The sequence below is a fragment of the Nerophis ophidion genome, linkage group LG15 (assembly GCF_033978795.1).
Source record: "Nerophis ophidion isolate RoL-2023_Sa linkage group LG15, RoL_Noph_v1.0, whole genome shotgun sequence".
Taxonomy (NCBI): Eukaryota; Metazoa; Chordata; class Actinopteri; order Syngnathiformes; family Syngnathidae; genus Nerophis; species Nerophis ophidion.
The window spans coordinates 50766787-50787017 of record NC_084625.1 but is presented as its reverse complement, the minus strand read 5'-3'; the positions used below and the strand labels follow the sequence as shown (position 1 = coordinate 50787017).

Genomic DNA, 20231 nt, shown 5'->3' with positions numbered 1-20231 from the left:
ATCACCACCGAGACACTCATTTACTGCACATTCATGTTGTCATCCGCCCACCTGGGTTAAAAGCAATATGTGGGCATCACCACCGAGACACTCATGTTGTCATCCTCCCACCTGGGTTAAAAGCAATATGGGGGCATCACCACCGAGACACTCATTTACTGCACATTCATGTTGTCATCTTCCCACCTGGGTTAAAAGCAATATGGGGGCATCACCACCGAGACACTCATTTACTGCACATTCATGTTGTCATCTTCCCACCTGGGTTAAAAGCAATATGGGGGCATCACCACCGAGACACTCATGTTGTCATCCTCCCACCTGGGTTAAAAGCAATATGGGGGCATCACCACCGAGACACTCATTTACTGCACATTCATGTTGTCATCCGCCCACCTGGGTTAAAAGCAATATGTGGGCATCACCACCGAGACACTCATGTTGTCATCCTCCCACCTGGGTTAAAAGCAATATGGGGGCATCACCACCGAGACACTCATTTACTGCACATTCATGTTGTCATCCTCCCACCTGGGTTAAAAGCAATATGGGGGCATCACCACCGAGACACTCATTTACTGCACATTCATGTTGTCATCTTCCCACCTGGGTTAAAAGCAATATGGGGGCATCACCACCGAGACACTCATGTTGTCATCCTCCCACCTGGGTTAAAAGCAATATGGGGGCATCACCACCGAGACACTCATTTACTGCACATTCATGTTGTCATCCTCCCACCTGGGTTAAAATCAATATGGGGGCATCACCACCGAGACACTCATTTACTGCACATTCATGTTGTCATCCTCCCACCTGGGTTAAAAGCAATATGGGGGCATCACCACCGAGACACTCATTTACTGCACATTCATGTTGTCATCCTCCCACCTGGGTTAAAAGCAATATGTGGGCATCACCACCGAGACACTCATGTTGTCATCCTCCCACCTGGGTTAAAAGCAATATGGGGGCATCACCACCGAGACACTCATTTACTGCACATTCATGTTGTCATCCTCCCAGCTGGGTTAAAAGCAAGATGGGGGCATCACCACCGAGACACTCATTTACTGCACATTCATGTTGTCATCTTCCCACCTGGGTTAAAAGCAATATGGGGGCATCACCACCGAGACACTCATTTACTGCACATTCATGTTGTCATCCTCCCACCTGGGTTAAAAGCAATATGGGGGCATCACCACCGAGACACTCATTTACTGCACATTCATGTTGTCATCCGCCCACCTGGGTTAAAAGCAATATGTGGGCATCACCACCGAGACACTCATGTTGTCATCCTCCCACCTGGGTTAAAAGCAAGATGGGGGCATCACCACCGAGACACTCATTTACTGCACATTCATGTTGTCATCTTCCCACCTGGGTTAAAAGCAATATGGGGGCATCACCACCGAGACACTCATTTACTGCACATTCATGTTGTCATCTTCCCACCTGGGTTAAAAGCAATATGGGGGCATCACCACCGAGACACTCATGTTGTCATCCTCCCACCTGGGTTAAAAGCAATATGGGGCCATCACCACCGAGACACTCATTTACTGCACATTCATGTTGTCATCCGCCCACCTGGGTTAAAAGCAATATGTGGGCATCACCACCGAGACACTCATGTTGTCATCCTCCCACCTGGGTTAAAAGCAATATGGGGGCATCACCACCGAAACACTCATTTACTGCACATTCATGTTGTCATCCTCCCACCTGGGTTAAAAGCAATATGGGGGCATCACCACCGAGACACTCATTTACTGCACATTCATGTTGTCATCCTCCCACCTGGGTTAAAAGCAATATGGGGGCATCACCACCGAGACACTCATGTTGTCATCCTCCCACCTGGGTTAAAAGCAATATGGGGGCATCACCACCGAAACACTCATTTACTGCACATTCATGTTGTCATCCTCCCACCTGGGTTAAAAGCAATATGGGGGCATCACCACCGAGACACTCATTTACTGCACATTCATGTTGTCATCCTCCCACCTGGGTTAAAAGCAATATGGGGGCATCACCACCGAGACACTCATTTACTGCACATTCATGTTGTCATCCTCCCACCTGGGTTAAAAGCAATATGGGGGCATCACCACCGAGACACTCATTTACTGCACATTCATGTTGTCATCCTCCCACCTGGGTTAAAATCAATATGGGGGCATCACCACCGAGACACGCATTTACTGCACATTCATGTTGTCATCCTCCCACCTGGGTTAAAAGCAATATGGGGGCATCACCACCGAGACACTCATTTACTGCACATTCATGTTGTCATCCTCCCACCTGGGTTAAAAGCAATATGGGGGCATCACCACCGAGACACTCATTTACTGCACATTCATGTTGTCATCCTCCCACCTGGGTTAAAAGCAATATGTGGGCATCACCACCGAGACACTCATTTACTGCACATTCATGTTGTCATCCTCCCACCTGGGTTAAAAGCAATATGGGGGCATCACCACCGAGACACTCATTTACTGCATATTCATGTTGTCATCCTCCCACCTGGGTTAAAATCAATATGGGGGCATCACCACCGAGACACGCATTTACTGCACATTCATGTTGTCATCCTCCCACCTGGGTTAAAAGCAATATGGGGGCATCACCACCGAGACACTCATTTACTGCACATTCATGTTGTCATCCTCCCACCTGGGTTAAAAGCAATATGGGGGCATCACCACCGAGACACTCATTTACTGCACATTCATGTTGTCATCCTCCCACCTGGGTTAAAAGCAATATGGGGGCATCACCACCGAGACACTCATGTTGTCATCCTCCCACCTGGGTTAAAAGCAATATGGGGGCATCACCACCGAGACACTCATTTACTGCACATTCATGTTGTCATCCTCCCACCTGGGTTAAAAGCAATATGGGGGCATCACCACCGAGACACTCATTTACTGCACATTCATGTTGTCATCCTCCCACCTGGGTTAAAAGCAATATGGGGGCATCACCACCGAGACACTCATTTACTGCACATTCATGTTGTCATCTTCCCACCTGGGTTAAAAGCAATATGGGGGCATCACCACCGAGACACTCATTTACTGCACATTCATGTTGTCATCTTCCCACCTGGGTTAAAAGCAATATGGGGGCATCACCACCGAGACACTCATGTTGTCATCCTCCCACCTGGGTTAAAAGCAATATGGGGGCATCACCACCGAGACACTCATTTACTGCACATTCATGTTGTCATCCTCCCACCTGGGTTAAAAGCAATATGGGGGCATCACCACCGAGACACTCATTTACTGCACATTCATGTTGTCATCCTCCCACCTGGGTTAAAAGCAATATGGGGGCATCACCACCGAGACACTCATTTACTGCACATTCATGTTGTCATCTTCCCACCTGGGTTAAAAGCAATATGGGGGCATCACCACCGAGACACTCATGTTGTCATCCTCCCACCTGGGTTAAAAGCAATATGGGGGCATCACCACCGAGACACTCATTTACTGCACATTCATGTTGTCATCCTCCCACCTGGGTTAAAATCAATATGGGGGCATCACCACCGAGACACTCATTTACTGCACATTCATGTTGTCATCCTCCCACCTGGGTTAAAAGCAATATGGGGGCATCACCACCGAGACACTCATTTACTGCACATTCATGTTGTCATCCTCCCACCTGGGTTAAAAGCAATATGTGGGCATCACCACCGAGACACTCATGTTGTCATCCTCCCACCTGGGTTAAAAGCAATATGGGGGCATCACCACCGAGACACTCATTTACTGCACATTCATGTTGTCATCCTCCCACCTGGGTTAAAAGCAAGATGGGGGCATCACCACCGAGACACTCATTTACTGCACATTCATGTTGTCATCTTCCCACCTGGGTTAAAAGCAATATGGGGGCATCACCACCGAGACACTCATTTACTGCACATTCATGTTGTCATCTTCCCACCTGGGTTAAAAGCAATATGGGGGCATCACCACCGAGACACTCATGTTGTCATCCTCCCACCTGGGTTAAAAGCAATATGGGGGCATCACCACCGAGACACTCATTTACTGCACATTCATGTTGTCATCCTCCCACCTGGGTTAAAAGCAATATGGGGGCATCACCACCGAGACACTCATTTACTGCACATTCATGTTGTCATCCGCCCACCTGGGTTAAAAGCAATATGTGGGCATCACCACCGAGACACTCATGTTGTCATCCTCCCACCTGGGTTAAAAGCAAGATGGGGGCATCACCACCGAGACACTCATTTACTGCACATTCATGTTGTCATCTTCCCACCTGGGTTAAAAGCAATATGGGGGCATCACCACCGAGACACTCATTTACTGCACATTCATGTTGTCATCTTCCCACCTGGGTTAAAAGCAATATGGGGGCATCACCACCGAGACACTCATGTTGTCATCCTCCCACCTGGGTTAAAAGCAATATGGGGCCATCACCACCGAGACACTCATTTACTGCACATTCATGTTGTCATCCGCCCACCTGGGTTAAAAGCAATATGTGGGCATCACCACCGAGACACTCATGTTGTCATCCTCCCACCTGGGTTAAAAGCAATATGGGGGCATCACCACCGAAACACTCATTTACTGCACATTCATGTTGTCATCCTCCCACCTGGGTTAAAAGCAATATGGGGGCATCACCACCGAGACACTCATTTACTGCACATTCATGTTGTCATCCTCCCACCTGGGTTAAAAGCAATATGGGGGCATCACCACCGAGACACTCATGTTGTCATCCTCCCACCTGGGTTAAAAGCAATATGGGGGCATCACCACCGAAACACTCATTTACTGCACATTCATGTTGTCATCCTCCCACCTGGGTTAAAAGCAATATGGGGGCATCACCACCGAGACACTCATTTACTGCACATTCATGTTGTCATCCTCCCACCTGGGTTAAAAGCAATATGGGGGCATCACCACCGAGACACTCATTTACTGCACATTCATGTTGTCATCCTCCCACCTGGGTTAAAAGCAATATGGGGGCATCACCACCGAGACACTCATTTACTGCACATTCATGTTGTCATCCTCCCACCTGGGTTAAAATCAATATGGGGGCATCACCACCGAGACACGCATTTACTGCACATTCATGTTGTCATCCTCCCACCTGGGTTAAAAGCAATATGGGGGCATCACCACCGAGACACTCATTTACTGCACATTCATGTTGTCATCCTCCCACCTGGGTTAAAAGCAATATGGGGGCATCACCACCGAGACACTCATTTACTGCACATTCATGTTGTCATCCTCCCACCTGGGTTAAAAGCAATATGTGGGCATCACCACCGAGACACTCATTTACTGCACATTCATGTTGTCATCCTCCCACCTGGGTTAAAAGCAATATGGGGGCATCACCACCGAGACACTCATTTACTGCATATTCATGTTGTCATCCTCCCACCTGGGTTAAAATCAATATGGGGGCATCACCACCGAGACACGCATTTACTGCACATTCATGTTGTCATCCTCCCACCTGGGTTAAAAGCAATATGGGGGCATCACCACCGAGACACTCATTTACTGCACATTCATGTTGTCATCCTCCCACCTGGGTTAAAAGCAATATGGGGGCATCACCACCGAGACACTCATTTACTGCACATTCATGTTGTCATCCTCCCACCTGGGTTAAAAGCAATATGGGGGTATCACCACCGAGACACTCATGTTGTCATCCTCCCACCTGGGTTAAAAGCAATATGGGGCATCACCACCGAGACACTCATTTACTGCACATTCATGTTGTCATCCTCCCACCTGGGTTAAAAGCAATATGGGGGCATCACCACCGAGACACTCATTTACTGCACATTCATGTTGTCATCCTCCCACCTGGGTTAAAAGCAATATGGGGGCATCACCACCGAGACACTCATTTACTGCACATTCATGTTGTCATCCTCCCACCTGGGTTAAAATCAATATGGGGGCATCACCACCGAGACACGCATTTACTGCACATTCATGTTGTCATCCTCCCACCTGGGTTAAAAGCAATATGGGGGCATCACCACCGAGACACTCATTTACTGCACATTCATGTTGTCATCTTCACACCTGGGTTAAAAGCAATATGGGGGCATCACCACCGAGACACTCATTTACTGCACATTCATGTTGTCATCCTCCCACCTGGGTTAACAGCAATATGGGGGCATCACCACCGAGACACTCATTTACTGCACATTCATGTTGTCATCCTCCCACCTGGGTTAAAAGCAATATGGGGGCATCACCACCGAGACACTCATTTACTGCACATTCATGTTGTCATCCTCCCACCTGGGTTAAAAGCAATATGGGGGCATCACCACCGAGACACTCATTTATTGCACATTCATGTTGTCATCCTCCCACCTGGATTAAAAGTAATACGGGGGCATCACCACCGAGACACTCATTTACTGCACATTCATGTTGTCATCTTCCCACCTGGGTTAAAAGCAATATGGGGGCATCACCACCGAGACACTCATTTACTGCACATTCATGTTGTCATCCTCCCACCTGGGTTAAAAGCAATATGGGGGCATCACCACCGAGACACTCATTTACTGCACATTCATGTTGTCATCTTCCCACCTGGGTTAAAAGCAATATGGGGGCATCACCACCGAGACACTCATGTTGTCATCCTCCCACCTGGGTTAAAAGCAATATGGGGGCATCACCACCGAGACACTCATTTACTGCACATTCATGTTGTCATCCGCCCACCTGGGTTAAAAGCAATATGTGGGCATCACCACCGAGACACTCATGTTGTCATCCTCCCACCCGGGTTAAAAGCAATATGGGGGCATCACCACCGAGACACTCATTTACCGCACATTCATGTTGTCATCTTCCCACCTGGGTTAAAAGCAATATGGGGGCATCACCACCGAGACACTCATTTACTGCACATTCATGTTGTCATCTTCCCACCTGGGTTAAAAGCAATATGGGGGCATCACCACCGAGACACTCATGTTGTCATCCTCCCACCTGGGTTAAAAGCAATATGGGGGCATCACCACCGAGACACTCATTTACTGCACATTCATGTTGTCATCCGCCCACCTGGGTTAAAAGCAATATGTGGGCATCACCACCGAGACACTCATGTTGTCATCCTCCCACCTGGGTTAAAAGCAATATGGGGGCATCACCACCGAGACACTCATTTACTGCACATTCATGTTGTCATCTTCCCACCTGGGTTAAAAGCAATATGGGGGCATCACCACCGAGACACTCATTTACTGCACATTCATGTTGTCATCTTCCCACCTGGGTTAAAAGCAATATGGGGGCATCACCACCGAGACACTCATGTTGTCATCCTCCCACCTGGGTTAAAAGCAATATGGGGGCATCACCACCGAGACACTCATTTACTGCACATTCATGTTGTCATCCGCCCACCTGGGTTAAAAGCAATATGGGGGCATCACCACCGAGACACTCATTTACTGCACATTCATGTTGTCATCTTCCCACCTGGGTTAAAAGCAATATGGGGGCATCACCACCGAGACACTCATTTACTGCACATTCATGTTGTCATCTTCCCACCTGGGTTAAAAGCAATATGGGGGCATCACCACCGAGACACTCATGTTGTCATCCTCCCACCTGGGTTAAAAGCAATATGGGGGCATCACCACCGAGACACTCATTTACTGCACATTCATGTTGTCATCCGCCCACCTGGGTTAAAAGCAATATGTGGGCATCACCACCGAGACACTCATGTTGTCATCCTCCCACCTGGGTTAAAAGCAATATGGGGGCATCACCACCGAGACACTCATTTAATGCACATTCATGTTGTCATCCTCCCACCTGGGTTAAAAGCAATATGGGGGCATCACCACCGAGACACTCATTTACTGCACATTCATGTTGTCATCCTCCCACCTGGGTTAAAAGCAATATGGGGGCATCACCACCGAGACACTCATTTATTGCACATTCATGTTGTCATCCTCCCACCTGGATTAAAAGCAATATGGGGGCATCACCACCGAGACACTCATTTACTGCACATTCATGTTGTCATCTTCCCACCTGGGTTAAAAGCAATATGGGGGCATCACCACCGAGACACTCATTTACTGCACATTCATGTTGTCATCCTCCCACCTGGGTTAAAAGCAATATGGGGGCATCACCACCGAGACACTCATTTACTGCACATTCATGTTGTCATCCTCCCACCTGGGTTAAAAGCAATATGGGGGCATCACCACCGAGACACTCATTTACTGCACTTTCATGTTGTCATCCTCCCACCTGGGTTAAAATCAATATGGGGGCATCACCACCGAGACACTCATTTACTGCACATTCATGTTGTCATCCTCCCACCTGGGTTAAAAGCAATATGGGGGCATCACCACCGAGACACTCATTTACTGCACATTCATGTTGTCATCCTCCCACCTGGGTTAAAAGCAATATGGGGGCATCACCACCGAGACACTCATTTACTGCACATTCATGTTGTCATCCTCCCACCTGGGTTAAAAGCAATATGGGGGCATCACCACCGAGACACTCATTTACTGCACATTCATGTTGTCATCCTCCCACCTGGGTTAAAAGCAATATGGGGGCATCACCACCGAGACACTCATTTACTGCACATTCATGTTGTCATCCTCCCACCTGGGTTAAAATCAATATGGGGGCATCACCACCGAGACACTCATTTACTGCACATTCATGTTGTCATCCTCCCACCTGGGTTAAAAGCAATATGGGGGCATCACCACCGAGACACTCATTTACTGCACATTCATGTTGTCATCTTCCCACCTGGGTTAAAATCAATATGGGGGCATCACCACCGAGACACTCATTTACTGCACATTCATGTTGTCATCCTCCCACCTGGTTTAAAAGCAATATGGGGGGCATCACCACCGAGACACTCATTTACTGCACATTCATGTTGTCATCCTCCCACCTGGGTTAAAATCAATATGGGGGCATCACCACCGAGACACTCATTTACTGCACATTCATGTTGTCATCCTCCCACCTGGGTTAAAATCAATATGGGGGCATCACCACCGAGACACTCATTTACTGCACATTCATGTTGTCATCCTCCCACCTGGGTTAAAAGCAATATGGGGGAATCACCACCAAGACACTCATTTACTGCACATTCATGTTGTCATCCTCCCACCTGGGTTAAAAGCAATATGGGGGCATCACCACCGAGACACTCATTTACTGCACATTCATGTTGTCATCCTCCCACCTGGGTTAAAAGCAATATGGGGGCATCACCACCGAGACACTCATTTACTGCACATTCATGTTGTCATCCTCCCACCTGTGTTAAAAGCAATATGGGGGCATCACCACCGAGACACTCATATACTGCACATTCATGTTGTCATCCTCCCACCTGGGTTAAAAGCAATATGGGGGAATCACCACCAAGACACTCATTTACTGCACATTCATGTTGTCATCCTCCCACCTGGGTTAAAAGCAATATGGGGGCATCACCACCGAGACACTCATTTACTGCACATTCATGTTGTCATTCATGTTGCGACGTTGATTCGACCGATGAAATTTGGTCATTTCCCAACCAATATTCTACAACACAAATACAACGTTGAAAAAACAAGCCTTTCGAACGTTTATTCAATGTCAGGTTGCAACGTTGATTTGACCGTTGAAATTTGGTCTTTTTCCAACCAATATTCTACCACACAAACCTAACGTTGGAACAACATCCTTTTTGACGACGTTTAATCCATGTTGTGTTGTGACGTTGATTTGACCATTGAATTTGGGTCGTTTCCCAACCAACATATTTTTTGACAATGTCGAATCAATGTTGCGTTTTGACGTTGATTTGACCATTGAAGTTTGGTCATTTCCCAACCAATATTCTACAACACAAATACAACGTTGAAACAACATGCTTTTTGACGTGTATTCAATGTCAGGTTGTTACGTTGATTTGACTGTTGAAATTTGGTCATTTTCCAACTTATATTCTACAACACAAATACAACATTGAACCAACATGCTTTTTGACAACGTCGAATCAATGTTGGGTTCTGACGTTGATTTGACCATTGAATTTTGGTCATTTTGGTCAATATCCGACAACACAAATACAACATTGTAACAACATGCCTTTTGACGACATTTATTCAAGGTCATGTTGCAACGCTGATTTGACCATTGAAATTTGGTCATTTCTTAACCAATATTCTGCAACACAAATACAACATGCGTTTTGACAACATTTATTCAATGTTGGGTTCTGACATTGATTTAACCGTTGAAATTTGGTCATTTTCCAACTAATATTCAACAATACAAACCTAACGTTGAAACAACATGCTTTTTGATGACATTTAATTAATGTCAGTGTGACGTTGATTTGACCATTGAATTTTGGTCATTTCCCAACCAATATTCTACAACACAAATACAACGTTGAAAAAACAAGCCTTTGGAACGTTTACTCAATGTCAGGTGGCAACGTTGATTTGACCGTTGAAATTCGGTCATTTTCCAACTAATATTCTACAACACAAATACAACACTGAAAAAACATGCTTTTTGATGACGTTTAATCAATGTCAGGTTGCGACGTTGATTTGACCGTTGAAATTTGGTCATTTCCCAACCAATATTCTACCACAGAAACCTAACGTCGAAACAACATGCTTTTTGACAACATTTAATCAATGTTGCGTTCTGATGTTGATTTGACCATTGAATTTTGGTCATTTCCCAACCAATATTCTACAACACAAATACAACGTTGAAACAACATGCTTTTTGTTGACGTTTAATTAATGTTGGGTTCTGTTGTTGATTTACTGGTCATTTCCCAACCAATATTCTATGACACAAAAACAACATTGAAACAACATGCTTTTTAACATTTATTCAATGTCATGTTGTGAAGTTGATTTAACCATTGAATTTAGATAATTTCCCAACCAATATTCTACAACACAAATACAAAGTTGAAACAACATGACTCTTGACCAACGTTTATTCAATGTCAGGTTGTGACGTCGATTTGACCATTGAATTTTGCTTGTTTCCAAACCAAATTTTGCGACAAATACAATGTTGAAACAACAAGCCTTTTGAACAACGTTTATTCAATGTCAGGTTGCAACGTTGATTTGAACGTTGAGATTTGGTCATTTCCCAACCAATATTCTACCACACAAACATGCTTTTTGACGACGTTTAATCAATGTTGTGTTGTGATGTTGACCATTGAATTTTGGTCGTTTCACAACCAATATTCCGCGACACAAATACAACGTTGAAACAACATGCCTCTTGACCAACGTTTATTCAATGTTAGGTTGAGACGTTGATTTGACCATTGAAATTTGGTCATTTCCCAACCAATATTCTACAAGGTTGAAACAACATGCTTTTTGGCAATATCTAATCAATGTTGGGTTTTAACATTGATTTAATAGTCATTTCCCACCAATATACAACACAAAGACAACATTGAAACAACATGCTTTTTGACGTGTATTCAATGTCAGGTTGTTACGTTGATTTGACCGTTGAAATTTGATCATTTTCCAACTTATATTCTACAACACAAATACAACATTGAAACAACATGCTTTTTGACAACGTTTAATCAATGTTGCGTTCTGATGTTGATTTGACAATTGAATTTTGGTCATTTTCCAACCAATATTCTACCACACAAACCTAACGCTGGAACAACATGCTTTTTGACGTTTATTTAATGTCAGGTTGGGACGTTGATTTGACCGTTGAAGTTTGGTCATTTCCCAACCAAAATTGTACGAGACAAATACAACGTTGAAACAACATGCTATTTAACAATGTTTAATCAATGTTAGGTTTGTGTGGTAGAATATAGGTTGGAAAATGACCAGAAGTCAAATCAACGTCACAACCAAACGTTGGAACAACATCCTTTTTGACGACGTTTAATCAATGTTGCGTTCTGATGTTGATTTGACCGTTGAATTTTTGGTCGTTTCCCAACCAATATTACGCGACACAAATACAACATTGAAACAACATATTTTTTGACAACGTCGAATCAATGTTGCGTTTTGACGTTGATTTGATCATTGAATTTTGGTCATTTCCCAACCAATATTCTACAACACAAATACAACGTTGAAACAACATACTTTTTGACATGTATTCAATTTCAGGTTGTTACGTTGATTTGACCATTGAAATTTGGTCATTTTCCCACTTATATTCTACAACACAAATTCAATGTTGAAACATGCTTTTTGACGACGTATAATCAATGTTGCGTTCTGATGTTGATTTGATCGTTGAATTTTGGTCATTTTCCAACCAATATTCTACCACACAAACCTAACGTTGGAACAACATGCTTTTTGACAACGTTTATTTAATGTCAGGTTGGGACGTTGATTTGACCATTGAATTTTGGTCATTTCCCAACCAAAATTTTACGAGACGAATACAACATTGAAACAACTTGCTTTTTAACAATGTTTAATCAACGTTTGGTTGTGACGTTGATTTGACTTCTGGTCATTTTCCAACCAATATCCGACAACACAAATACAACATTGTAACAACATGCCTTTTGACGACATTTATTCAATGTCATGTTGCATCGTTGATTTGACCATTGAAATTTGGAAATTTCTTAACCAATATTCTGCAACACAAATACAACATGCGTTTTGACAACATTTATTCAATGTTGGGTTCTGACATTGATTTAACCGTTGAAATTTGGTCATTTTCCAACTAATATTCAACAACACAAACCTAACGTTGAAACAACATGCTTTTTGATGACATTTAATTAATGTCAGTGTGACGTTGATTTGACCATTGAAATTTGGTCATTTCCCAACCAAAATTTTACGAGACGAATACAACATTGAAACAACTTGCTTTTTAACAATGTTTAATCAACGTTTGGTTGTGACGTTGATTTGACTTCTGGTCATTTTCCAACCAATATCCGACAACACAAATACAACATTGTAACAACATGCCTTTTGACGACATTTATTCAATGTCATGTTGCATCGTTGATTTGACCATTGAAATTTGGAAATTTCTTAACCAATATTCTGCAACACAAATACAACATGCGTTTTGACAACATTTATTCAATGTTGGGTTCTGACATTGATTTAACCGTTGAAATTTGGTCATTTTCCAACTAATATTCTACCACACAAACCTAACGTCGGAACAACATGCTTTTTGACGACGTTTAATCAATGTTGGGTTCTAACGTTGATTTGACCATTGAATTTTGGTCATTTCCCAACCAATATTCTACAACACAAATACAACGTTGAAACAACATGCCTCTTGACCAACGTTTATTCAATGTCAGGTTGCAACGTTGATTTGACCATTGAAATTTGGTCATTTTCCAACCAATATTCTACCACACAAACCTAACGTCGGAACAACATGCTTTTTGACAACGTTTAATCAATGTTGCGTTCTGAAGTTGATTTGACCGTTGAAATTTGGTCATTCCCCAACCAATATTCTACAACACAAATTCAACGTTGAAAAAACAAGCCTTTTGAACGTTTATTCAATGTCAGGTTGCAACGTTGATTTGACTGTTGAAATTTGGTCATTTTCCAACTAACATTCCACAACACAAACATAACATTGAAACAACATGCTTTTTGATGACGTTTAATCAATGTCAGGTTGCGACGTTGATTTGACCATTGAATTTTGGTCATTTCCCAACCAATATTCTGCGACACAAATACAACATTGAAACAACATATTTCTTGACAACGTCGAATTAATGTTGCGTTTTGATGTTGATTTGATCATTGAAGTTTGGTCATTTCCCAACCAATATTCTACCACACAAATACAACGTTGAAACAACATGCTTTTTGACGTGTATTCAATGTCAGGTTGTTACGTTGATTTGACCGTTGAAATTTAGTCATTTCCCAACTTATATTCTACAATACAAATACAACGCTGAAACAACATGCTATTTGACAACATCGAATCAATGTTGGGTTCTGACGTTGATTTGACCGTTGAAGTTTGGTCATTTCCCAACCAAAATTTTACGAGACGAATACAACATTGAAACAACATGCTTTTTAACAATGTTTAATCAATGTTTGGTTGTGACGTTGATTTGACTTCTAGTCATTTTCCAACCAATATTCTACCACAAAAACCTAACGTTGGAACAACATCCTTTTTGACGACGTTTAATCAATGTTGCGTTCTGATGTTGATTTGACCGTTGAATTTTTGGTCGTTTCCCAACCAATATTCTACAACACAAATACAACGTTGAAACAACATGCTTTTTGACATGTATTCAATTTCAGGTTGTTACGTTGATTTGACCATTGAAATTTGGTCATTTTCCAACTTATATTCTACAACACAAATTCAACGTTGAAACATGCTTTTTGACAACGTTTAATCAATGTTGCGTTCTGACGTTGATTTGACCATTGAAATTTGGTCATTTTCCAACCAATATTCTACAACACAAATACAACGTTGAAACAACATGCTTTTTGACATGTATTCAATTTCAGGTTGTTACGTTGATTTGACCATTGAAATTTGGTCATTTTCCAACTTATATTCTACAACACAAATTCAATGTTGAAACATGCTTTTTGACGACGTTTAATCAATGTTGCGTTCGGATGTTGATTTGACCATTGAATTTTGGTCATTTTCCAACCAATATTCTACAACACAAATACAACATTGGAACAACATGCTTTTTGACAACGTTTATTTAATATCAGTTTGGGACGTTGATTTGACCGTTGAAGTTTGGTCATTTCCCTACCAAAATTTTACGAGACGAATACAACATTGAAACAACATGCTTTTTAACAACGTTTAATCAATGTTGCGTTCTGATGTTGATTTGACCATTGAATTTTGGTCATTGCCCAACCAATATTCTGCGACACAAATACAACATTGAAACAACATGCTTTTTGACAACGTTTATTCAATGTTGCGTTCTGACGTCAATTCGACCATTGAAATGTGGTCATTTCCCAACCAATATTCTACAACACAAACTTAACGTTGAAATGACATGCTTTTTGATGACGTTCAACCAATGTTGAGTTCTGACCTTGATTTGACCGTTGAATTTTAGTCGTTTCTCAACCAACATTCTACAACACAAATACAACATTGAAACAACATGCTTTTTGACAACGTTTATTCAATGTTGCGTTCTGACGTCAATTTGACCATTGAAATGTGGTCATTTCCCAACCAATATTCTACAACACAAACGTTGAAACAACATGCTTTTTGATGACGTTCAATCAAAGTTGAGTTCTGACGTTGATTTGACCGTTGAAATTTGGTCATTTCCCAAACAACAACGTGGATCTAACGTTAGACAACTATTTTGCAACGTTGCTTCAAAGTCAGTTTTTAAAGGTCACGTACGTGTAATCAACCTAGCATCGACGTCTTGTGCTTGCTGGATTACCACTTTTTATGGGCATTTGAGTATTTTCCAAAAAGGCCCAATCCTCACCTTTAAATGAGGCGTGTCCAGTAGCCTGAGGAGTTCATTCAGTTCTCCACCAACTGACGTCCCTTGAAGCTCCTCAAACAACTGAAACAGTGACAAGACATTTACAGACGACATCAACGTAACGAAGGAGTGCGAGAACTTACTTCGCTCGGCAAGGTGGCCGCGCTGTCCAAGACGGGAGCGGGTTTGCTCTCTTCGTACTGTCGCAGTCTTTCGTGGATCTGTTTGCCAGCACAGTAGGTGGCATTGAAACATCGGTTGATAAAAGAGATAATGTTGCTATTTAGTTTTGCCTTGAACAATGACTGCAGGCTTTTCTCCCCAAACATGTGCTGAAGGAAAGTCTTGTCCTCGGGCTGGCCGACACAAGGCTGCAGTTTTGAAGGCAGCGCCGCCAGCAGCTCATGCAGACCTGGTAGGACGAAGAGCACACATTCTTGTCTAAAATCTGTATCGGGTGTTTATATTGCAGCCTCCTGTGATAATTATATATATATCAACATTTTGTTGGGTACATAAATGATCATAAAAGCATTTAAAAGGGGTTGCAAAGGCTCCTAATTGAGGTATGGGGTCACATATTGCATCATTCCTAGTTGTATTATTTTCTCACAACTATTATAAATCTAATTGTTCATTTCTGGTGTACATAAACACTTCTGTTCAAACTTAATAAAGCACTAATTCAATACTAGAAAATGCCGGTATCGGCCCAATACAGAGTATCTACATTGGTCACACCAATACTGATACTGAATTGTTTTCAAGTTCATTGAACAAATGCAACTGAGATGGGCGCCCGCGACCCCAAAAGGGACAAGCAGTAGAAAATGGATGGATGAATGATTAACTTTTTCACACCAACACAATTATGACTGGATGAAAATAAGAATATCAATTTCATGTTTAAATTATTTCCTTGTTTGGTTTTTGCCTTACAGCCCTTTTGGATATGTAAACAATAATAAAAATGACAAAATATGTTTTGATAGTAAACATTATTGATGTAATTTACATACATATACATATATATATATATACACACATATATATATACATATATATACATACACATATACATATATATACATACATATATACATATATATATATATATACATATATACATACACATATACATATATATACATACATATATACATATATATATACATATATATACATATATAAACATATATATATATATACATATATATACATACACATACATATATATATATATATATATACATATATATACATACACATATACATACATATATATATATATACATACACATATACATACATATATATATATATATATATATATATATATATATATATCCATCCATTTTCTACCGCTTATTCCGTTTGGGGTCGCAAGGGGCGCTGGTGCCTACCTCAGCTACGATCGAGCAGAAGGCGGCTTACACCCTGGACAAGTTGCCACCTCATCTCAGGGCCAACTCAGATAGACAGACAACATTCACACACACACACACACTAGGGCCAATTTTATATACATATATATATATACATATATATATACATATACATACATACATACATATATATATATATATATCCATCCATCCATTTCCTACCGCTTATTCCCTTTGGGGTCGCGAGGTGCTGGTGCCTACCTCAGCTACAATCGGGCGGAAGGCGGCTTACACCCTGGGCAACTCTGTACCTCATCTCAGGGCCAACACAGATAGACAGACAACATTCACACACTAGGGCCAATTTTATATATATATATATATATATATATATATATATATATATATATATATATATATATATATATATATGTCCATCCATCCATTTTCTACCACTTATTCCCTTTATGGGGTCTTATATATATATATATATATATATATATATATATATATATATATATATATATATATATCCATCCATCCATCCATCCATTTTCTACCGCTTATTCCCTTTGGGGTCGCGAGGGGCGCTGGTGCCTACCTCAGCTACAATCGGGCTGAAGGCGGCTTACACCCTGGACAAGTCACCGCCTCATCTCAGGGCAAACACAGACAGACAACATTCACACTCACATTCACACACTAGGGCCAATTTTATACTATATATATATATATATATATATATATATATACATATATACAGTGGGGCAAAAAAGTATTTAGTCAGCCAGCGATTGTGCAAGTTCTCCCACTTAAAATGATGACAGAGGTCTGTAATTTTCATCATAGGTACACTTCAACTGTGAGAGACAGAATGTGGAAAAAAAATACAGGAATTCACATTGTAGGAATTTTAAAGAATTTATTAGTAAATGATGGTGGAAAATAAGTATTTGGTCAACCATTCAAAGCTCTCACTGATAGAAGGAGGTTTTGGCTCAAAATCTCACGATACATGGCCCCATTCATTCTTTCCTTAACACGGATCAGTCGTCCTGTCCCCTTAGCAGAAAAACAGCCCCAAAGCATAAAGTTTCCACCCCCATGCTTCACAGTAGGTATGGTGTTCTTGGGATGCAACTCAGTATTCTTCTTCCTCCAAACACGACGAGTTGAGTTTATACCAAAAAGTTCTATTTTGGTTTCATCTGACCACATGACATTCTCCCAATCCTCTGCTGTATCATCCATGTATCCATTTTGGTATCAACTCAACTCGTGGTGTAAACCTCTACCATATAAGGAAATATCAGGAAAGTCGTAAATCCCCTATGGCTCTTTTGGAGCAAGTTTGGAAGAAGGCCTCAATGGTTTGATTTCACATTTTCTGTACTTACGGGGATTCCAAATAAACAAAAAATGGAACCAGCGGGTGAAAAAAAATTGGCTTTTCTAGTCTTAGACTAGATGTGACCAATCAAAGTCGAAGACTAGATGTGACCAATATAAGTCCAAGTCAAGATCTGACCAATCTAAGTCAAAGACTAGATGTGACCAATCTAAGTCTAAGACTAGATGTGACCAATCTAAGTCTAAGACTAGATGTGACCAATCTAAGCCTAATACTAGATGTGACCAATCTAAGCCTAATACTAGATGTGACCAATCTAAGCCTAATACTAGATGTGACCTATCTAAGTCTAAAACTGAATGTGACCAATCTAAGTCTAAGACTAGATCTGACCAATCTAAGCCTAATACTAGATGTGACCAGTCTAAGTCTAAGACTAGATGTGACCAATCTAAGTCTAAGACTAGATGTGACCAATCTAAGTCTAAGACTAAATGTGACCAATCTAAGTCCAACACTAAATGTGACCAATCTAAGTCTAAGACTAGATGTGACCAATCTAAGTCTAAGACTAGATGTGACCAATCTAGGTCTAAAATTGGACGTGACCAATCTAAGTCTAAGACTAGATGTGACCAATCTAAGTCTAAGACTGGATGTGACCAATCTAAGTCTAAGACTAGATCTGAACAATCTAAGCCTAAAACTAGATGGGACCAATCTGAGTCAAAGACTAGATCTGACCAATCTAAGCCTAAGACTAGATGGGACCAATCTGAGTCAAAGACTAGATCTGACCAATCTAAGCCTAATACTAGATCTGACCATTCTAATTCTAAGACTAGATGTGACCAATCTAAACCTAAGAATAGATGGAACCAATCTATGTCGAAGACTAGATGTGACCAATCTAAATCTAAGACTAGATCTGACCAATCTAAGTCTAAGACTAAATGTGACCAATCTAAGTCGAAGACTAGATGTGACCAATCTAAGTCTAAGCCAAGGTCTGACCAATCTAAGTCTAAGACTAAATGTGACCAACCTAAGCCTAAACCTAGATGTGACCAACCTGAGTTTAAGACTAGATTTGACCAATCTGAGACCAGAGCTGACCAATTTAAGTCTAAGACTAGATTTGACCAATGTAAATCTGAGACTAGATGTGACCAACCTAAGCCTAAACCTGGATGTGACCAACCTGAGTTTAAGACTAGATTTGAACAATCTGAGACTACAGCTGACCAATCTAAGTCTAAGACTAGATGTGACCAATCTAAATCTAAGGCTATTACTAGATCTGAGCAATCATTGAATCTCTGATTACAAAGTCATTTTTGGCCAGTTTTAAGCTAAGGACCAGCGCCGTGGTTGGTACCTGGCTCAGGGCCCACTCCAGTGGTCAGAGCAGGCATGGCTCTGATGAAGACTTCCCCAAAGTCTGTGGAGAACTGCCGTGTGGTGATAGTCCTCAGCAGCTTCCCCTGAAGACCGACCGGGTTTGAGGACAGGCTTTAAGCCATGGAAACCTGCCAGAGAAGAATTTTAGAGCCTCATCAAACGGTACAACAGCATGTCTATGAAGGTTCTCATTCATCCAGGTCATTGTCATCCCAGGGCGTTCAATCCATGGCAACCGGACTGGTTGGTTGGTCTTAGAAAACGTTTGGCCGCTCAGCCAAGTAGACTTCATCAGTTGGGGGTAGAAACAGCACTACTTTGAGAACAAAAATGTGGAAATTCTGGACAGGGAAGACAGACGGTACGAAAGAGGAGTAAGGGAAGGTTGAAAAACTATCCCTGAACAGAGGAGGTGGTCTACGACACCACCCGTCCCAACACATACAACACTGTCCTTT

The 20231-nt window shown here is 41.8% G+C and overlaps 1 protein-coding gene across 4 annotated transcripts in view; it reads right to left on the bottom strand.

Moving 5' to 3' along the window:
- mpp7a (MAGUK p55 scaffold protein 7a) overlaps positions 1 to 20231 on the bottom strand; it is a 115254-nt gene that overhangs the window by 43360 nt on the left and 51663 nt on the right. For all 4 annotated transcript variants that reach the window (XM_061922349.1, XM_061922348.1, XM_061922351.1 and 1 more), the window contains 4 exons: positions 19751 to 19901; positions 15930 to 16048; positions 15780 to 15857; positions 15637 to 15717 (listed from right to left, as the gene is read on the bottom strand). In XM_061922349.1, coding sequence (XP_061778333.1) covers positions 15637 to 15717; positions 15780 to 15857; positions 15930 to 16048; positions 19751 to 19787 — 315 coding nt within the window. In that variant the 5' untranslated portion in view covers positions 19788 to 19901. The remainder of the gene's footprint in view (positions 1 to 15636; positions 15718 to 15779; positions 15858 to 15929; positions 16049 to 19750; positions 19902 to 20231) is intronic.